The sequence below is a fragment of the Chenopodium album genome, chromosome 10 (genome assembly GCF_948465745.1).
Source record: "Chenopodium album chromosome 10, dcCheAlbu1.1, whole genome shotgun sequence".
Taxonomy (NCBI): domain Eukaryota; kingdom Viridiplantae; phylum Streptophyta; class Magnoliopsida; order Caryophyllales; family Amaranthaceae; genus Chenopodium; species Chenopodium album.
The window spans coordinates 931,000-949,350 of NC_137843.1; the positions used below are offsets into that span (position 1 = coordinate 931,000).

At 36.3% G+C, this 18,351-nt stretch overlaps 3 protein-coding genes across 3 annotated transcripts; 1 reads left to right on the plus strand and 2 right to left on the minus strand.

The window, feature by feature from the left end:
* Positions 1–1,002, plus strand: LOC145562918 (uncharacterized). Its single transcript, XM_081623337.1, has one exon. The coding sequence runs from the start codon at positions 1–3 to the stop codon at positions 1,000–1,002; it is 1,002 nt and encodes a 333-aa protein (XP_081479463.1).
* Positions 1,003–12,027: 11,025 nt separating this feature from the next.
* On the minus strand, positions 12,028–13,102 carry LOC145562919 (uncharacterized). Its single transcript, XM_081623339.1, has 2 exons — positions 12,155–13,102; positions 12,028–12,078 (listed from the first exon to the last, which is right to left on the minus strand). The coding sequence occupies exons 1-2, from the start codon at positions 13,100–13,102 to the stop codon at positions 12,028–12,030; spliced, it is 999 nt and encodes a 332-aa protein (XP_081479465.1).
* An 840-nt stretch (positions 13,103–13,942) lies between these two features.
* On the minus strand, positions 13,943–16,262 carry LOC145563019 (germin-like protein subfamily 2 member 4). The gene is made up of 2 exons (XM_081623428.1): positions 16,022–16,262; positions 13,943–14,651 (listed from the first exon to the last, which is right to left on the minus strand). The coding sequence occupies exons 1-2, from the start codon at positions 16,134–16,136 to the stop codon at positions 14,107–14,109; spliced, it is 660 nt and encodes a 219-aa protein (XP_081479554.1). The 5' UTR covers positions 16,137–16,262; the 3' UTR covers positions 13,943–14,106.
* Positions 16,263–18,351: the final 2,089 nt, after the last annotated feature.

Sequence of the window (18,351 nt, forward strand, 5' to 3'; positions counted from 1 at the left end):
ATGGCTCGAATCGCAAACCGGGACTTTGAAATTTTAGACATTTCCGGAGGAAGATACCTGGAATGGCGGGTGGACGCAAAAGCCTACCTAAGGGCACAAAGCCTAGAACACACTATCGCCGAAGAAGGAAACCCTACTCCTCTAGAACAAGCTAAAGCTTTGGTGTATATCAAACACCACATTCATGACGAGTTAAAAACTGAGTATATTCTCATTGAGGATCCTAGAGAACTTTGGGTTTGCCTCCAAGATAGATTCGAACACTTACAGAGAATAATTGGGCCAAGGGCCCAACATGAATGGTCTACCTTGAGACTTCAAGATTTCAGCTCAGTACGTGAATATAACTCTGCTGTACTCCGCATAACTTCACAATTGAGATTATGTGGAGAACCAATCTCTGAAAGAGCCATGATTGAGAAAACTCTCACTACAATGCACGCAAATAATATGGTACAACAAGAACAGTACCGAGAGAGGCGTTGTGAAAGGTTTTGTGACTTAATTTCCATACTATTAGTCGCAGAACAAAACAGTCAAATCCTGTTGTCCAATCATAATCAGAGACCAGCAGGTACTAGTGCAATACCAGAAACAAATGCCACAAAAATAGGCAGGCGCTGGAATAACAATATTGTACGAGGAGGTTTTCAGGGTAGAGGTCAGTACCCCAATAGGGGTAGAGGAAGGTGTAGAGGACGTCAAAACTGGCGTCAAAATACTTCCAATACTCCCACCCTGAGAGGTAGAGGTAGAGGTAGAGGCAGTAGAGGAAGGGGAAATTTTCAAAACCAAGGAAGGCCGCAAGAAAAGTGTTTTAAATGCGGAATACAAGGTCATTGGGCTAAGGATTGTCGTACGGCAAAACACCTTGTGGACCTATATGTTGCCTCAAGGGGAGGCCAAGGGAAACAAGCAGAAACTAATTTTGTCACACAAAGTTCCCCTAACCCAGAACTCGATGTAGCCGATTATCTTGTTGATGACATAGAAAATGTCTAGACTACATCGATCATGTGCTTGTCCTGTGGTGTTTGCTTCATCGACATTGTCATATATTTTTCGAGTTGTTTGTCTGTTGTATTTGTTATTCCTTTTCATCCAGAATCCTAAGTTTTCTTTAAGTATGTTTTCCTAGTATCAAGTGTGTTTTAATATTGTAAAATATGCTATAATAAAGATGTGTTTTTTTTTTCTCTCATACGTGTTTTTATAGATGCTAGTTTTACTAATCCTTTCTTTATTCATGTGAAGACAATGGAAAATAACAACACAAATGATGAAAAATGCCTGATTGATAGCGCAACCACACACAGCATTTTAAGCAACAAGTCATACTTTACTCATATCAAGCCAATAAATACCAATCTCAACACAATTGCCGGCACTGTCAATATGGTTGAGGGCTCAGGAAAAGCTTGCGTAATATTACCAAAAGGTACAAAAGTAACAATAAAAAACGCATTATATTCTAGCAAAACACGACGTAATCTATTGAGCTTCAAAGATTTACGTCTGAATGGTTATCACATGGAAACCGTTAATGAAAATAAAAAGGAGTATATGTACCTCGTTAAAAGAAAATCTGGCAATAACGAGACTCTTGAAAAATTAGAAGCATACTCCTCAGGATTGTACTTTACTTATATCAGCCCAATTGAAACATATTTGGTGTCTAACCACAAGGTAGACAACCAGGAAATGTTTAATATATGGCATGACCGCTTAGGTCATCCTGGAACAAGCATGATGATAAAAATCATTAAAAGTTCAAATGGACATCCGTTAAATAATATACGCAGTGGCGGATCTAGCCTTGGTCCTGCTAGGTCACGTGACCTAGCAGGAAAAAAAAAAATTTTTTTTTTTTTTTTTTTTAAATGGCACCTATTGGAAAATAGGATATAAGCATTATTTTTGGTTATAAGTTAGCAATACAATCTTGTAGCTTAGTGGTTGGAGGGATTGGGATAAAGCCCAATTAGCAAGGCCCTAGCCACACAAGTCTTGAGTTCGAGCCCTATTACTTGTAATTTTTGTATTCCTTTTATCTTTTTGTTTTTTTGTTTTTGTTTTTGTTTTTTTTTTTTTTTTTGGAATTCCTTTTATCTTTTTGTGAGCCCTATTACTTGTAATTTTTGTATTCCTTTTATCTTTTTGTTTTTTTGTTTTTGTTTTTTTTTTTTTTTTTTTTTTTTGGAATTCCTTTTATCTTTTTGTTTTTTTTTTTTTTTTTTTTTTTTTTTCCTTCCTATGTTATGGTTATGTGATTTATTGATTTTCATGTGATTATTTCAATTTTTTCCTTCTTTTTTCATTTAATTCATTGTAGTAGCATTAGCTAGAAATAGAATATTTTTTTTTTTGGTTTTCCTTTTGAAATGATGATGAACTTATGATATTTGATTATCATGTGATTAATTTGATTATCCTTCAATGTTGTTATGTTTTGTGTTGTTGAGACATTACATTAAGTGGTTTTTCTAATTTGTGTTGTATATATTATGTTTGTATAATTAAATTGGGTATTGTGACTTAATTGGCTATAATATTCTAAAACCACTTGGGTAGAATAGATAAGTTGCAAAAAGATTGAATTAATATATTTTTGACAATATTGGATTTTGTAATTAAATTGAAATTGTGACTTAATTTTCATAAAAAACATATGATATAACAAGTTTCTTTAGTCCCAAGCATCCTCCTCCACAAACTCATCGTCTATCACAAAATTCATCCACCTCCGATATGCGGTCGATGAGTGATGATCGATATAGGTGACAGTGACCCAGCACCTTAAAAATCCTGGATCCGCCACGGAATATACGGATCCCACAATCAAATGAACTTAATTGTAAAGCTTGTTCACTTGGAAAACTGATCATTAGACCTTCAAAAGGTAAACTTGAAGGTGAAAATCTTGCATTCCTAGAAAGAATACAAGGAGACATTTGCGGGCCAATACACCCGACATGTGGACCATTTAGATATTTCCTCGTGTTAATTGATGCCTCAACACGTTGGTCACATGTTAGTCTTCTCTCCACCAGGAATGTTGCATTTGCAAAACTTCTTGCGCAAATCACACGTTTAAGGGCTCAATTCCCGGATTATCCGATCAAAAGGATTAGGCTAGATAATGCTGGAGAATTTACATCCCGAACATTTAATGACTATTGTATGTCAATTGGGATAGACGTGGAACACCCAGTAGCCCATGTTCATACACAAAATGGCCTTGCCGAATCATTAATAAAGCGATTACAATTAGTCGCTAGGCCATTACTCATGAAATCAAGACTCCCATCTTCTGCATGGGGACATGCAATAATACATGCCGCTGCTCTGCTACGACTAAGACCGAGCGCGACACATAAGTTATCTCCAATACAACTAGTAGTTGGAAAGGAACCTAGCTTGGCACATCTAAAAACATTCGGATGTGCAGTCTATGTTCCCATAGCACCGCCCCAACGTACTAAAATGGGCCCACAGAGAAGGTTGGGAATCTATGTTGGCTATGAATCACCTTCCATCACAAGATATCTCGAACCATTGACTAGTGATCTTTTCACAGCTCGGTTCGCAGATTGTCACTTTAATGAGACATTCTTCCCAACCTTAGGGGGAGATAAAGAGGGCCCATGCTGGAAAGAAATATCATGGAATGCCCAAAATCTATCATAACTTGATCCAAGGACAAATGCGTGCGAACAAGAAGTGCAGAAAATAATACATTTGCAAAACATCGCAAATCAATTGCCAGACGCATTCACTGATACAAAAGGAGTGACAAAGTCACATATACCTTCAGTAAATGCCCCTGCTAGGATTGAAATCCCAGCAAAGAAAATGGATAATCCACTTTCAGATAAAATTGCAGCACGCAAAAGACGTGGCAGACCCCTCGGAGCTAAAGACCTAAAACCGAGAAAATCCAAAAGAGTGAAAATGAGGAATAAAAGGAGTGAAAACCCCTCAAATAAAGTGGATCAAATCCAAAATGATGAAAAAACAATCAACCCCCAAGATGAATCTAAAGAGTCAGATGGTACATCTGAGGGGGAGCGTGAAAATGAAATCGTCGACAATCATGAAATTTCGATAAATTACGTCCACACTAGAAAACAGTGGGATAGAGTAAAAACATATGTCAATGATGTATTCGCATACTCAATTGCCACAGAAATCATCACTGATGTTGAGGACACTGAGCCATCATCTGTAGATGAATGTCGACGAAGGAGTGATTGGCCAAAATGGAAAGAAGCCATTCAGGTTGAATTAAAATCTCTCGCAAAACGCGAAGTTTTCAGTCCTGCAGTCCTGACTCCAAAAGGAGTGAAACCCGTCGGATATAGATGGGTGTTCATACGAAAAAGAAATGAAAAGGACGAAATTGTAAGATACAAGGCTAGACTTGTAGCCCAAGGTTTCTCTCAAAGGTCGGGAATCGACTATGAGGAAACATATTCACCTGTGGTAGATGCCACGACACTAAGGTTCCTCATAAGTGTATCAGCATGCAAAGGACTACAAATGCGTTTGATGGATGCTGTGACTGCATACCTTTATGGGTCACTTGATACCAACATCTATATGAAAGTCCTCGAAGGACTTGAACTACCTGAACCTTTGAGGTCACAACCTCGAAAGCTACATTCCATCAAATTGAAAAAATCACTCTACGGTTTAAAGCAATCTGGGAGGATGTGGTTTAACCGTTTAAGTGAGTACCTACTCAAAGGAGGTTATAAGAACGACCAAATTTGTCCATGTGTATTCATCAAAAGGTCCGAAAAAGGTTTTGTCATAATAGCGGTGTATGTTGATGATTTAAATATCATCGGAACACATAAGGAAATCGAAGAAACCGCTAAATGTATGATGAAAGAATTTGAAATGAAAGACCTTGGAAGAACAAAATTTTGTCTCGGATTACAAATTGAACATCTAAGAGATGGTATCTTAATTCATCAATCCAATTATGCCGAGAAAGTATTAAAAAGGTTTTATATGGACAAAGCACACCCATTGAATTCACCAATGATTGTTCGTGCTCTAAACATCAAAGAAGATCCATTAAGACCCCGACAAGAAGGAGAAGTTGTACTTGGTCCAGAGGTACCATACCTAAGTGCAATAGGAGCTTTGATGTACCTGGCCATCAACACTAGGCCAGACATTGCTTTTTCGGTAAACTTATTAGCAAGGTATAGCTCTGAACCTACAAGTAGACACTGGAATGGAGTAAAGCACCTACTTCGCTATATACGTAGAACAATTGATTTAGGGCTCTTCTATCCAAGAAATGGAAATCCTACACTCGTGGGATATGCTGATGCAGGTTACCTATCAGATCCAGCAAAATCAAAATCACAAACTGGTTATCTTTTCAGTTATGGCAATACAACAATCTCTTGGAAGTCAACCAAGCAGACACTAACAACAACTTCATCAAACCAAGCTGAATTGATTGCCCTTTATGAAGCCGGTAGGGAATGTATATGGTTGCGATCTGTGACCCAACATATACTAAAAGAAAGCGGCATCAAAACAGTCGAAGAAGACCCAACTACAATATTTGAAGACAACACTGCTTGCATCTCACAAATTAAAGGAGGCTACATCAAAGGTGATAGAACAAAACACATCGACCCCAAGTTCTTTTCTACTCATGACTTAGAAAAAGAAGGCAAGATCGATGTCAAGCAGATCCAATCATGCAACAACTTAGCCGATCTATTCACGAAGGCATTACCACCAAACAAATTTCAAGAACTCGTGCATATGACCGGCATGCGTCGTCTTTGTGATTTGTGCTAACTTAGGGGGAGCCCTATATGTATTGTACTCTTTTTCCTTCGTCCAAGTGTTTATCCCACAGGGTTTTTCTTGGCAAGGTTTTAATGAGGCAGATAAACATATAGGTACAATAGCGGTAATATTTATTTTTACATACATGTAAATTAGGAGTCACCCTATAGAAATCCGTTCAAGGGGGAGTGTTGTAATACACACCGTATTGCGTAATATGAACGGATTAAGAATACCGCCAAACATCACCGTTTAGCTTCCCATGCAAAAGTAAATATCGCCGCTTAGAACCTCATGCTCGATTAGACATTTCACTGCGTGTTTAACATATCGAGTAAACACTGTTCATGCAAGGGTACTATAAATCCCCGCATAATCTGAAGGAAATACAACACAACAATTATCGGAGTATTCAAAAGTTTTCTTTTGATCTCTTTGAAATCCTTTGTTGTAAAACAAATCCTTCTCTTAACGTGATTTATTTGTACGATGTTTCTACTGTGTCATTTTTCAAAAACTACCACCATAACATGATGATGTATCATGTTATGATTGATCCATTTTTAATTTATTTTTAAAAGCCTAAATATACAATACATGTATGTATAATTGTAAATACATGTATTTTTTTAAAGAATATGTAATTATAACTTTTTAAAATCTATTTTTATCTTATTAAAATTATTTTCGAAATTAAATTATAATTAAAATTTAGAAAATAAAAAATTCATCATTGTTCATTGTTCATCATTCATCAACGTTCATAGAATTGCTGCTAGAAAAGAAGAACCCTTCTCGAAATAGTCCAAAAACTACACCAAAAACTGCACAAAAATAACGAGAAAACCACACCAAAAGCTGACCCAATTTCGCGTCGCCTAAATTCCTTTTCGGTCGCCTGAAAACTGACCAATACAAGCCGCCTGAACCCCGCATAAATCCGGCTGAAAGTCGCCTGAAATTCGCCACAAAACAGCCTGATATTCGCTAGAAAACAGTCTGAATATCGCCAGAAAAATGCACTCAATACCGCACCCTGAAACTGCATCAAAGAACAGAGAAGAGAGCCTGAAATCCTCCCTGAAATTGCACCAAAAAGACAGCCTGAAAAATGCCCTAAAACTGCACAAATGAATTGAGAATTCCGCCTGAATTTTGCCTGGAAAATGCACCCTGAACGTTTTCCTCATCAAATATGGGTGTCGAATGTATACTAGGTAACAAGGCATAATCGTATCTAAAGCAATAATGGATCATTTGGAGGGACAAATGGGCCCAAACTTTAGGGTCCATCTTATTTTGGGCCAAGGTACACCATGCCACCATGGTGGTGTCGATTTTTCAAGATTCTTGCCAGTCTAAAGGGATTATTTTTTGTAAAGGTGTCAACAGATAAATAACTCAAACTTTGGAGAGTAAATGTTAAGAATCAAGTAAATACTTCTACAATATCAGCATCCTCCATATTGTTGAAATCTAAGTAGTGAGCCCCCAGCCGAAGATTCTTGCCGGAAAACTATATGTGGTAATGCTTCTAAAAAATTTTGTGTTTTGTGGCAGTTTTTTAAAAAATTATTTAAATGACAATTGTTTTCAAAAGTAGTCGTGTACGTTGAAAAAATTCCCATTATATAATAATAGCTAGTATTTGTGTTTAAACCACTTAATAGACTTAAAAAAAAAAAAAAAAAAAAAAAAAAAAAAAATAATCAAGGATCTTCGGTTGGTTTAAACAACCTTATTAGGCATCTAAAAAAAAAACAAAAAAAAAACATTTAAAAAAGTACTTTGTTTGTTTAAACCCCTTATAAATTGCAGCTAAATAAGGTTAGTATTTTGCAAATTGCAGCCATTTAAAAAAAATTGCAAATTGCAGCCCAAAAATTGTTATAAATTGTAAATTGCAACCTAATTCAATCTTTTCATCGGTCTACGTGTCGAAAAATGTTCGGTTAAGGTTTTAGCGGTCATTTTAGTCCATGATGATCCAAATTGAGCTCGAAATCAGCAAAAAATTAATGTAAGTGCCTCGGAATTGGCACTAACGTTTTTTTTTTTTTTTGGTAATTCCGAGCTCAATTTGGATCCTTAAGGGCTAAATGACCCCTATAACCTTAATCGCATATCTTTCGACATGTAAACCAATGAAAAAGTTGAATTGGGTTGCAATTTGCAATTTATAAGAACTTTTAGGCTGCAATTTGCATTTTTTTTAAATGGTTATAATTTACAAAATACAAACTTTAAATGGCTGCAATCGACGGATTTTCTTTTACTTTATACCGTCTTTTACAACTTCCCTTTATTTCTTTAAAGTCTATTAAAAAAAAATTATCATTTCTTTCTCTCTCATTGTCCCTACTTAAATAATAATAATAAAAACTCTAATATGTCTCACATGTAATCTTTTTCACGGTCCACAATTGCCCATTTGAACAATATAATACTATCTCCGTTACATATTAGTTGCAACTTTGAAATATTTTATATCTCACAAATAATATCTCAAAGTTGCAATTAATATTCAACGAAGAAAGTAATAACAATAAAATAAATTCTCATAAAGCTCCACGTGTCATCTAATGATAGAAGTAAAAAATAAATAAAAAAAAAGCGAATAAAGAGTAGGGATAGAAAAATACCATAATTAGAATGTCAAAATAAACTCAAAGTGTGTCCTTCTCATTCATCATCAATTCAATATTTATACACATCTCTTAGAAACCTAATCAACGTAGGAATCTAATTCATATCTATCTTAGTAAATATTATCCTACGTAAAGATAACACAATACAAATATATCAAATATATTCCCTAAGATATTCTTCCTTATCTTAACATCCCCCCTCAAGTTGGAGCATGGAGATCACGAATGCCCAACTTGGAAAGTAATGTCTCAAACTGAGCCTTCCCCAAGGCTTTGGTAAAAATGTCTGCTAGCTGCTCCTTCGTAGGTACATACGAAGGGGAAATCAATCCCTCCTGAATTGCATCCCTTACAAAATGCAAATCAATTTCAATATGCTTCGTCCTTTCATGAAATACCGGATTTTTAGCAATATACAAAGCTGACTGGCTATCACAAAATAATTTCATACCCTGTGGATGCTGTACACCCAAAGCTCTTAGTAGTTGTTTCAACCACTTTAGTTCACATGTCGTAGCCGCCATTGACCTGTATTCCGCATCCGCGGATGATGTAGCAACTGTGGGTTGTTTCTTGGTCCGCCATGATATCGGGGAAAAACCAAGCAACACAAACCAACCCGTCAATGACCTCCTAGACAAAGGACAACTAGCCCAATCAGAATCACACCAACCTTCAAGTTGCAATGCACTATCCGAGCGAAGAAGTATTCCTTGCCCTGGATGTTTCTTCAAATAACGCACCACTCTAAGTGCGGCCTCCCAATGTGCTTCCTTCGGATTCTGCATAAACTGAGATAAAATATGAACAGAATATGCTAGATCCGGTCTAGTTACACATAAATAAATCAGACGACCAACAAGCCGTCTATATTTCTCCACATCCTCCAATACTCTGCCTTCCGCAAGAGCTAATTTATGATTTTGTTCCATCGGGAAATCTGCAGGCTTAGCACCCAACAAACCAGTTTCAGAAATAATGTCTAATGCATATTTCCGTTGACAAATATAGATGCCCTGCTTACTCCTTGCAACCTCAAGTCCTAAGAAGTATTTTAATACTCCCAAGTCCTTCATCTTAAAACAATCTCCCAAGTATGCCTTAAATTTTGATAAGGCTACTTTATTGTTCCCTGCAACAATCAAGTCATCAACATATATCAACACATTTAACTGCAATGTTCCTTTGGTAAATGTGAACAAAGAATAATCTGAGGAAGATTGTTTAAATCCATATTTCTTCAACGCCGCAGTTAATTTTGCAAACCAACATCTAGGAGCTTGTTTCAGACCATACAATGATTTGTTCATCCTGCACACACAATCAGAGTTATTTTTATTAAAACCTGGAGGAATTTTCATGTAAATTTCCTCCTCCAAGTCTCCATGTAAAAATGCATTGTGCACATCCATTTGATGTACTTCCCAATTCTTCACTGCTGCTACTGCCAGAAAAATTCGTACTGTAGTCATCTTTGCAACAGGGGAAAATGTCTCATTGTAGTCAAGCCCTTCAACTTGATGGTTTCCCAATATCACTAGCCGTGCTTTCAATCTCAACAAGTTCCCGTGCTCATCACGTTTCTCCGTATACACCCACTTACTTCCCAAGGCTTTCTTCCCTGGTGGAAGTTTCTGAAGAACCCAAGTGCCTTGCTCTTCTAGAGCTTTTATCTCTGCAGCCATTGCATCTCGCCAACCTGCATGTTTCATTGCCTCTTTGAAAGATCTAGGCACATTCCCTGCTGTTATAGCTGCAATATACTGTTTATGCTTCTCAGAAAAACGTGAGCAATCAACAAAATATGTGAGAGGATAAGGAGTACCTGAGGAAGATGATATAGGAGTCGATGTACTTGATGATGGACTGTATTTTCGTATTGTGTGAGTGACAAAATCTCGATATTTTGGGTTTGGAATCTTCGGCCTTAGTCCGCTCCCCAACTCCTCACTCTCACTCGTCACACCCTCTTGCTCACCTCCCTCACCTGACGCCCCCCTATGCTGCCGCCCCGCAGCATCCTGCTGCTGCTGCTCTCCCCGAGACTGCCCCGCAGCACCGTGCTGCTGGAGTGGCTGCTGTGCACCACTGCCAGCGCCAGATGGGAGTCCAGCGGGCTGGTCAGGGTGTTGGGGTGGCTGCTGGTCAGTACCTCCAGGGCCTGCTGGGATTCCATCGGCCTGAACAGTGGGTATCCCAAACTCCCACTCATCGTCACTATACCCATCTACCACATCAATCTCTCGCATAGCAACAGTCGATGATGATGCTACCTTAACATCATTATAAGGAAATATATTTTCAAAAAATCTCACATCACGAGACACAAATATTTCTTCAGTTTCGACATCACACATTCTCCATCCCTTTTTCCCGAATGGATACCCCAAAAAAATACACTTCCGACTCCTACTAGCAAATTTATCCCCTTTACTCTTTTGATTATGTGCATAGCATAAACATCCCAAAACTCTAATATGGTCATATGACGGTGGTTTATTAAATAATATTTCAAAGGGTGTTTTATTCTCAAGTAATGGGGTCGGGGTTAGATTAATTAAGTGACACGCCGCTAGAACACACTCTCCCCAAAACTTTAATGGTAGATTTCCTTGGAATCTTAAAGCCCGTGCCACATTTAATATATGTTGATGTTTTCTCTCAACTCTACCATTTTGTTGGGGTGTTCCCACACATGAAGTTTCAAAGATCATGCCATTTTCCGAAAAATAATTTTTCAAAGAATTAAATTCCGTGCCATTATCACTTCTAACAATTTTAATAACTTGATCAAATTGACGTTTCACCATTGCAACAAAATTTAAAAACATCAACTCAACATCCGATTTATTACGCAATAAATAAATCCAAACACCTCTAGAAAAATCATCAACTATTGTTAAGAAATAATGAGCTCCACACGAGGAAGGTATTTTATATGAACCCCACAAATCTATATGAACAAGTTCAAATATACAACTTGCTTTATTCACACTAATTGGAAAACTACACCTAGTTTGCTTAGCACGAGGACAAACATCACATGCTTTATTATGTTTCCTAAAAAAACTACTCACATTAGGAATCATTCTCAACACTGTCTCTGAAGGATGCCCCATCCGTTGATGCCATAGGTCAAACGAAGACTCCCCATCCACTGTAAGAACCTTCACTTGAGGGACACCACGGAAAAGATACAGTCCATCCTCGCGTTCACCCACACCAATCACCCTCCTCGTCTGTGGGTCCTGCATAACACATATTTTGTTAGTAAATTGCATAGTACATTTAGACTCATCACTCAATTGGGTGACAGAAATTTAATTGCAAGTCAATTGAGGCACAAAAAGGACATTCTCCAATATCAATCCTCCCTGTAATACCACCGTTCCCAATTGATCCGCATTAGCCGATTGACCATCCGGCAAGCCTACGGGGCAATTCTGTATTTTCTTCACATTTTTAAGCATTGAAAAATCACAAGTTACATGATTTGATGCACCCGTATCCACTATCCAAGGTACTGTATTTATCTTACCATGCAATTGCTTATTAGTTGGATTTAAAATATCCAAGATTTGCTGTACTTGAGTTGCGGAGACTCCCACCAAGGCTGATGCATCATCAGCATTGACAGACCCTTGCTGCTGCTTGCTAGAGTTGGTACCCACAACCTTATTTGCACGCACCTGTTGCTGGGAAGAAGAGGACGAGCTTGCTGCCTGGTTGTTGCTGCCACGGCCACCTGCTCCTCCACGCCCCCCTCCTCGGCCACCACCACGTCCTTGTCCTCGACCACCACGACCACGGTTCCCCCACCATTCTGGGTACCCTATCAACTGAAAACATCCACTTTCATCGTGACCTTCTCTATTACAGTGATTACAGAATTTATCACTGTTGTCCACAAAACGTGGTTTATGTTTTGAATCAACCTTAAAGGCCATCGCATTCTCCACCTTCGTACCCCCCTCACGTAAACTTTCCGCCATCACCACACTTTGATAAGCGACATCCACACTAGGCAGAGGGGTTCGAGCAAGTAATTGAGTCCGAATCGCAGCATAATGAACATCCAAGCCGATTAAAAAATAGTGCAAGTAATCTTCTTCTCTAATCTGTTCAACTTGTGTAACTATGTTACACTCACACTTTCCGCACTTACACTTAGGAACCCTCGTATAATTGAGAAGTTCTTTCCAAATCTTCGATAGCCGACCAAAGTAATCAGCTATGGACTCCGTAGACGCCTGATGACACGCACCTAACGCCGTCTTCAACTGGCACACACGGGTACCACTGATAACACAAAATCGATTCTTGAGATTCGTCCACAAGATACTTGCATCATCATAGTCTCCAATCGTCGATCGTAATTTCTGATCAAGTGTATTGGATATCCACGAGACCAACATGGATTGTACAGCAATCCAGTCTTCTAACTTCTTATCATCCGTCGGCATCTTGATTGATCCATCCACAAAGCCAAATTTTCGTTTGGCCATTAAAGAGCGTCGAATTGCTTGAGCCCATTCATCATAATTTTCACCACGCAATTGAATAGGCGTGATTACATTCCCCGGAGCATCACTAGAACCAAGGTAATAAGTTAAATCTACCGGTGTTTTCTCACCCATCTCTCACAACCAAGTATGCTCTGTTTTTATTTTTTCTCTGTTTTCAGTAAATTCTGACGGAAAAAATTGAGTTCTTTCCCTGGCTCATGATACCATGTCAAAATAAACTCAAAGTGTGTCCTTCTCATTCATCATCAATTCAATATTTATACACATCTCTTAGAAACCTAATCAACGTAGGAATCTAATTCATATCTATCTTAGTAAATATTATCCTACGTAAAGATAACACAATACAAATATATCAAATATATTCCCTAAGATATTCTTCCTTATCTTAACATAGAACGTGTTAAAAGAAAAGAACCAACACAAGAACCTCCCGAAGTGTTTTAACAATTATACTTGTATTATGGAGAAATTTACTTTGATTTTTTTGGTATTTGATAGTGATGTCTAATGTTACTGGTGATCAATAGAATTATGCCAAAAAGGTCATAATACAAGCTAAGGGATTACTATTGCTTTGTAGTGCGACATTTATGAAATGATTAATCTGTTTTACTAAAAAATTAAAACAACTTTAAAATGAATGGAATTACAAAAGGTTGCCATCTAACAACCTAACATTTAGGCAAGCAATTCTATGATTTAATTATCTTATGCCACCATTCATAATCATAATGCATGTTTGTAATGAAAGCATAACAATGCAATTGGTAAACTCTTATTGAATCTTAATGATGTATAGTATTGAGTTTAGTTTGAGTATACTATAATTTTGACAAACTAACAATTATTAAATTAAATATTACTTTACTTAAAGAGTTGAATTACATACAATTATACAAAACAATCAAGATTATTAAAATTTTAGAACTTTATAAGCACGTTCACAAATGTATTAATATTCAATTTCTTATTTATCACAACTCTATAATTATAAACTTCACCAATCAAGACATCAGATCTCCTCCTTATTATTACTCGATTCATTACATACACATGATTGAATATCCATCCACAAAAATTAAAGGGTAATTAAGAAGTAATTATTTAATTAATTACTTCTTAGGGGCAAGCCTATCTCTAATCTTTTGAACTTGCTTGGAACCAACTTGGAAAGCCATAGTTAAAACATGATCTGGGACAGGTGGGGTCGAGGTAAACAACGTGGCGGCTACTGATTGGGTCCCAGGCAATTGACTGTTGAAGGCAGTTACTACTGCAGCTGGTTTTTTACCATTATTTTGTTGAAAATGGATTAACCCTCTTGGAAACACAAAGGTTTCACCAACGTTAAGGTGTTTAGAAATGAGCTTATTTGAAGTAGTAATGAAACCAACGTCTAATTCTCCGTACAAGACGAATATCATTTCCGTGGCCCTTGGGTGGGTGTGGGGCGGGTTAAGACCACCAGGGGCGAAGTCGATACGGCCCATGGATACTCCAAGTGTGTTAAGTCCCGGTATCTTCTCGACGTTGGCTCCGGTTACTAGAGATCCCATGGTGTTGTTTGTCATTCCGGGTTTGGCTATTCCAGCAAAGAAGAAGTCTTCTCCTGTTATGTTTGCTGCTGCCTTGCATGCAAATCCATTCACCTTCACCCCTGAAATTTTGTAATTCAATTTGTTAAGTACACAAAATTAATGTAATGCAACAACCTTGGAAGTTGATATTATGATGCAAAAATTGGTGCTCGCTATAATAATCTATCACAAAATAATAGGCCAACCCTAATTTTTGTTGATGGAAAATGCGACAAAGTACACTATTACAGATGCTGATGAGGCATTAAAATACCAAAATATAAGTATTCAATAATCTATTCATAAATCACAACCTCGAGCATACATAAATGACCCTTTTTTTTAAGTCTTTCCAATAATTTTTTTTTTTTTTTTTTTTGGTGTTTAGAGAGCCACGAGGGTAGGGTGAGAATCGATCCCAGAATCTCCTGGAATCAGGAGGAAAGCTCTAACCACTTGAGCTATCCCTCACTCTCTAAGTCTTTCCAAGATGAGGTTAAAAAAAACTTTCAAATGATCAAAATACGAATAGAACAGTGGGTATGATGGGCATATATGGTGGGCCGACAATCAATTATTGATTTGGGCTAAAAAGAAAAGGCTAAGGAACAAAAGAAGGTTGAATAGTTGGAGTAGTCCATACTGTATGGAAAATGGAGTATTTGCTGTATGTCTAATTGGAAAGTGCTTCATTCTTTGGACAATGGTAGGGCTGGCGGTTAAATCATGACTTTTTTGGGTGCACCATCGGTGATTGATGCATCACCAATTCTTCACCTTTTCTTGTTCTCTAGTCAATCAATGATTTGTGGTTTCATATACTATAATTATGGCATTTAGTGGATCATATGCTAGCAAATTAATTAATAAAAGTCCATTGGGGTAATTTAAGATATAAGATTAAATTTTGTCTATATTATCACCAGTTTAACTACTTAAATTTATTTACTAAAAAAAAAAAAAAAATTGTGTTCGTGTTCAAACCCCTACATTAACCGCAGTATATATGTAAATTTTGCTTACAACCAATTAACTTAACTCATATGTTCTTTGATTTTAAGCATAATGGTAAGATCTACGAAGTAATTTACAGATGTACTCTTATATCAAGTAGAAAATAGCACTACTATTTATTGAATAAAACAACAATGGGCTAAACAGCTAGGACTTCCTTCAAATACTTCAATCCACAACTTCAATGTTGTACAGATATACCTTATAGTAATTGACTAAATGCAGTAATTTAAACGATTTATACGTTGAAATCACAAAATAAAAACCAATGCATTCCACTCGTAATTATTTTTTTTTAAAAAAAACCATTGCATTAAGCTATATATGATGGTGTAATGGTGTAAATCGTATTCATATCGAGTTGCATTGCTTATAATTTAAGTACGAAATAAGCGCGATCGGATAAAACCGAAAACAAGGGAGAGAGAGTACATACCAGAGGTGGAATCAGCAACACAAACATCTTGGAGCATATCAGGATCATTAGCAAATGCAGGGGTGGACACTGCCAACAACACCACTAGAAAACCAGCAACTATTTTGACACCCATTATATTATTGATAACACTAATGGCGGTTTAGATCTGATTATTAACTCAATAATATAAGCTAAGTTTAATTTAATGACAATTAGTCGAATGTTTTTAGAGAGAAATTAAAGAGATGTACGTACTTGGAATGGTAAACTAAGGTTGGAGGGGTTTTCTTAAATACCGACTATAGTACGAAAATATGTGGTGGGTAGGAAGATTGATTAACGATATGTCAACCGCAAGAGAGGGCAAATAAGGCATGGGATAGGCCACATGCCTTCATCTATCTATTACTTGTAGTACTTTTTAATTGTTTCAACGTAAAGCAAAGGAGAATTATATGATATTGACTTTTTGCATCTCAAACTTTCATTTTTTTGTTGGATGAGATGATAATTTATTAAATTATTAAACGGAGCTTTAAATAGTTATGGTTGTTTTTGGCCTTCGTCATTACATATATGGTTAAATGGCGAGTCTCTATTTTCTTGATTTAATGACCTCTATTGACCAGACCGAATAATATAATAACCAGGTTTTATTATTTATAATATATTGTTAATAAGTACGTTCAAAAAAAATATTGTTAATAAGTAAAAATATAACGTATAGACTGCATCCAATAATAATGTAAAGACTAAAAATATTTTTAAGTACAATTAATTAGTTTTAAAACATGTTTTATTTAATCTTTGGTTGGTATTTCCTTTTCTTGGATTAGTATTGTAAATTAAGGCTAGTAAAAATGTAGCCAACTCTGGAAAGAACTAAAAGAATGATGGCCATTTTCAGGAGTAGATATCATTGATTGATAATGTGCCATGGACCATGCACGTAGTGCTGAAGAATTTAAGAATATAGTAGTATAATAGTGTTGATGTTATGAAGAAGATATTCATTCCATTTCTCATTTAATATGGATTTGAGATGTATTATATTTATTCTAGAAATGGATAAAGATTGCCGCTTGACCCGGTTCGTGCGGTAGACCTCTTGAAAGCTCCATGTTAGCTTATGCTTTTCCCTATGTTTTTAATGTCTTATGCTTTGAGATTGAGCTAATCGATCCGTTTCATACCATTATTCATCAAGATAATGCATAATATAATGTACGTGATTATGATGTATTTCCGCAACATATTATGTAATTATATGGAGAACAAAATTAACAATACAAATTACTATAACAGCATAATCTTGAGGCACATTGATTCGTGGAGTTTTGTAACTATTAATTGTTGCAATTACAAAAACAAAGGCAGTATTAACTTAATTAAAGCGTTTTTACTTAGATAAGATTTCCAAATGGTTTGGATGTTAAATTAATAAGTTGTAAATGCTAGTAGTTCAATATATACAAAGTATTTGCAACTTGAACTTCAATAATAAGGACCAAAGAAGAACACCGTACCATAAATAAATATAATTCTTACATATCTTTCACTTGAATATACATGTATGCATTATCACATATGTACAATAATAGTGTTTTAATTGAAACCGATGACATATAATTTGTTATACAAATTCATCAATTTATAACAACCCTAGCCTAATATTACATTAAAACTCAGTTTTATAACAACTGTATGTAGCTTTACCACAGCTTGTTAGACTTTAATTTTTCAAGCAATGAAAGTTTTTCTTTAAGCTCATCTATTTCCTTTTTAGTGCATTCTAAACTAGCCATGTCGGATAATGCTTCAACTTCATAGGAATAAATTTCATTTTCGAGCTCTAATATCTTTTGTAATTTCATCCCCATGTCTTGTTGAAATCTTTCAGATTCAAAAAGTTGTTTCTTAAGCCGCTCTTCTTGCTTTCTCGATCCTTCTAAGATAGCTTTGACGAACAAACCCTTAGCTCTAATAAACTGAAGTTGTTTCTCAAGATCCAAAACCTTTTGCAATTTTGTATCCATATCTTTATGAAAAATTTCACAACTTTGCATTTGTTCTTTAAGCCTATTTTCCTCCTTTTTTAACGCTTCAAATTCACCCTTTGTTATTAATACCTTATTCTTAGTATCTTCAAGTTCTTTCTCAAGCTCCATTACCATATTCAATTTCATTTCCATTTCTTCTAAGATCTTTTCTAGATCTAAAAGTTGTTCTTTGTGTATGTCTTCCTCCTTTTTCGACGCTTCTAAATTAACTTTGGTACATAACACTTCCTCATTGACACATGCAACTTGTTTTTCAAACTCGATCACCTTTGGCAACTTCCTTTCTAC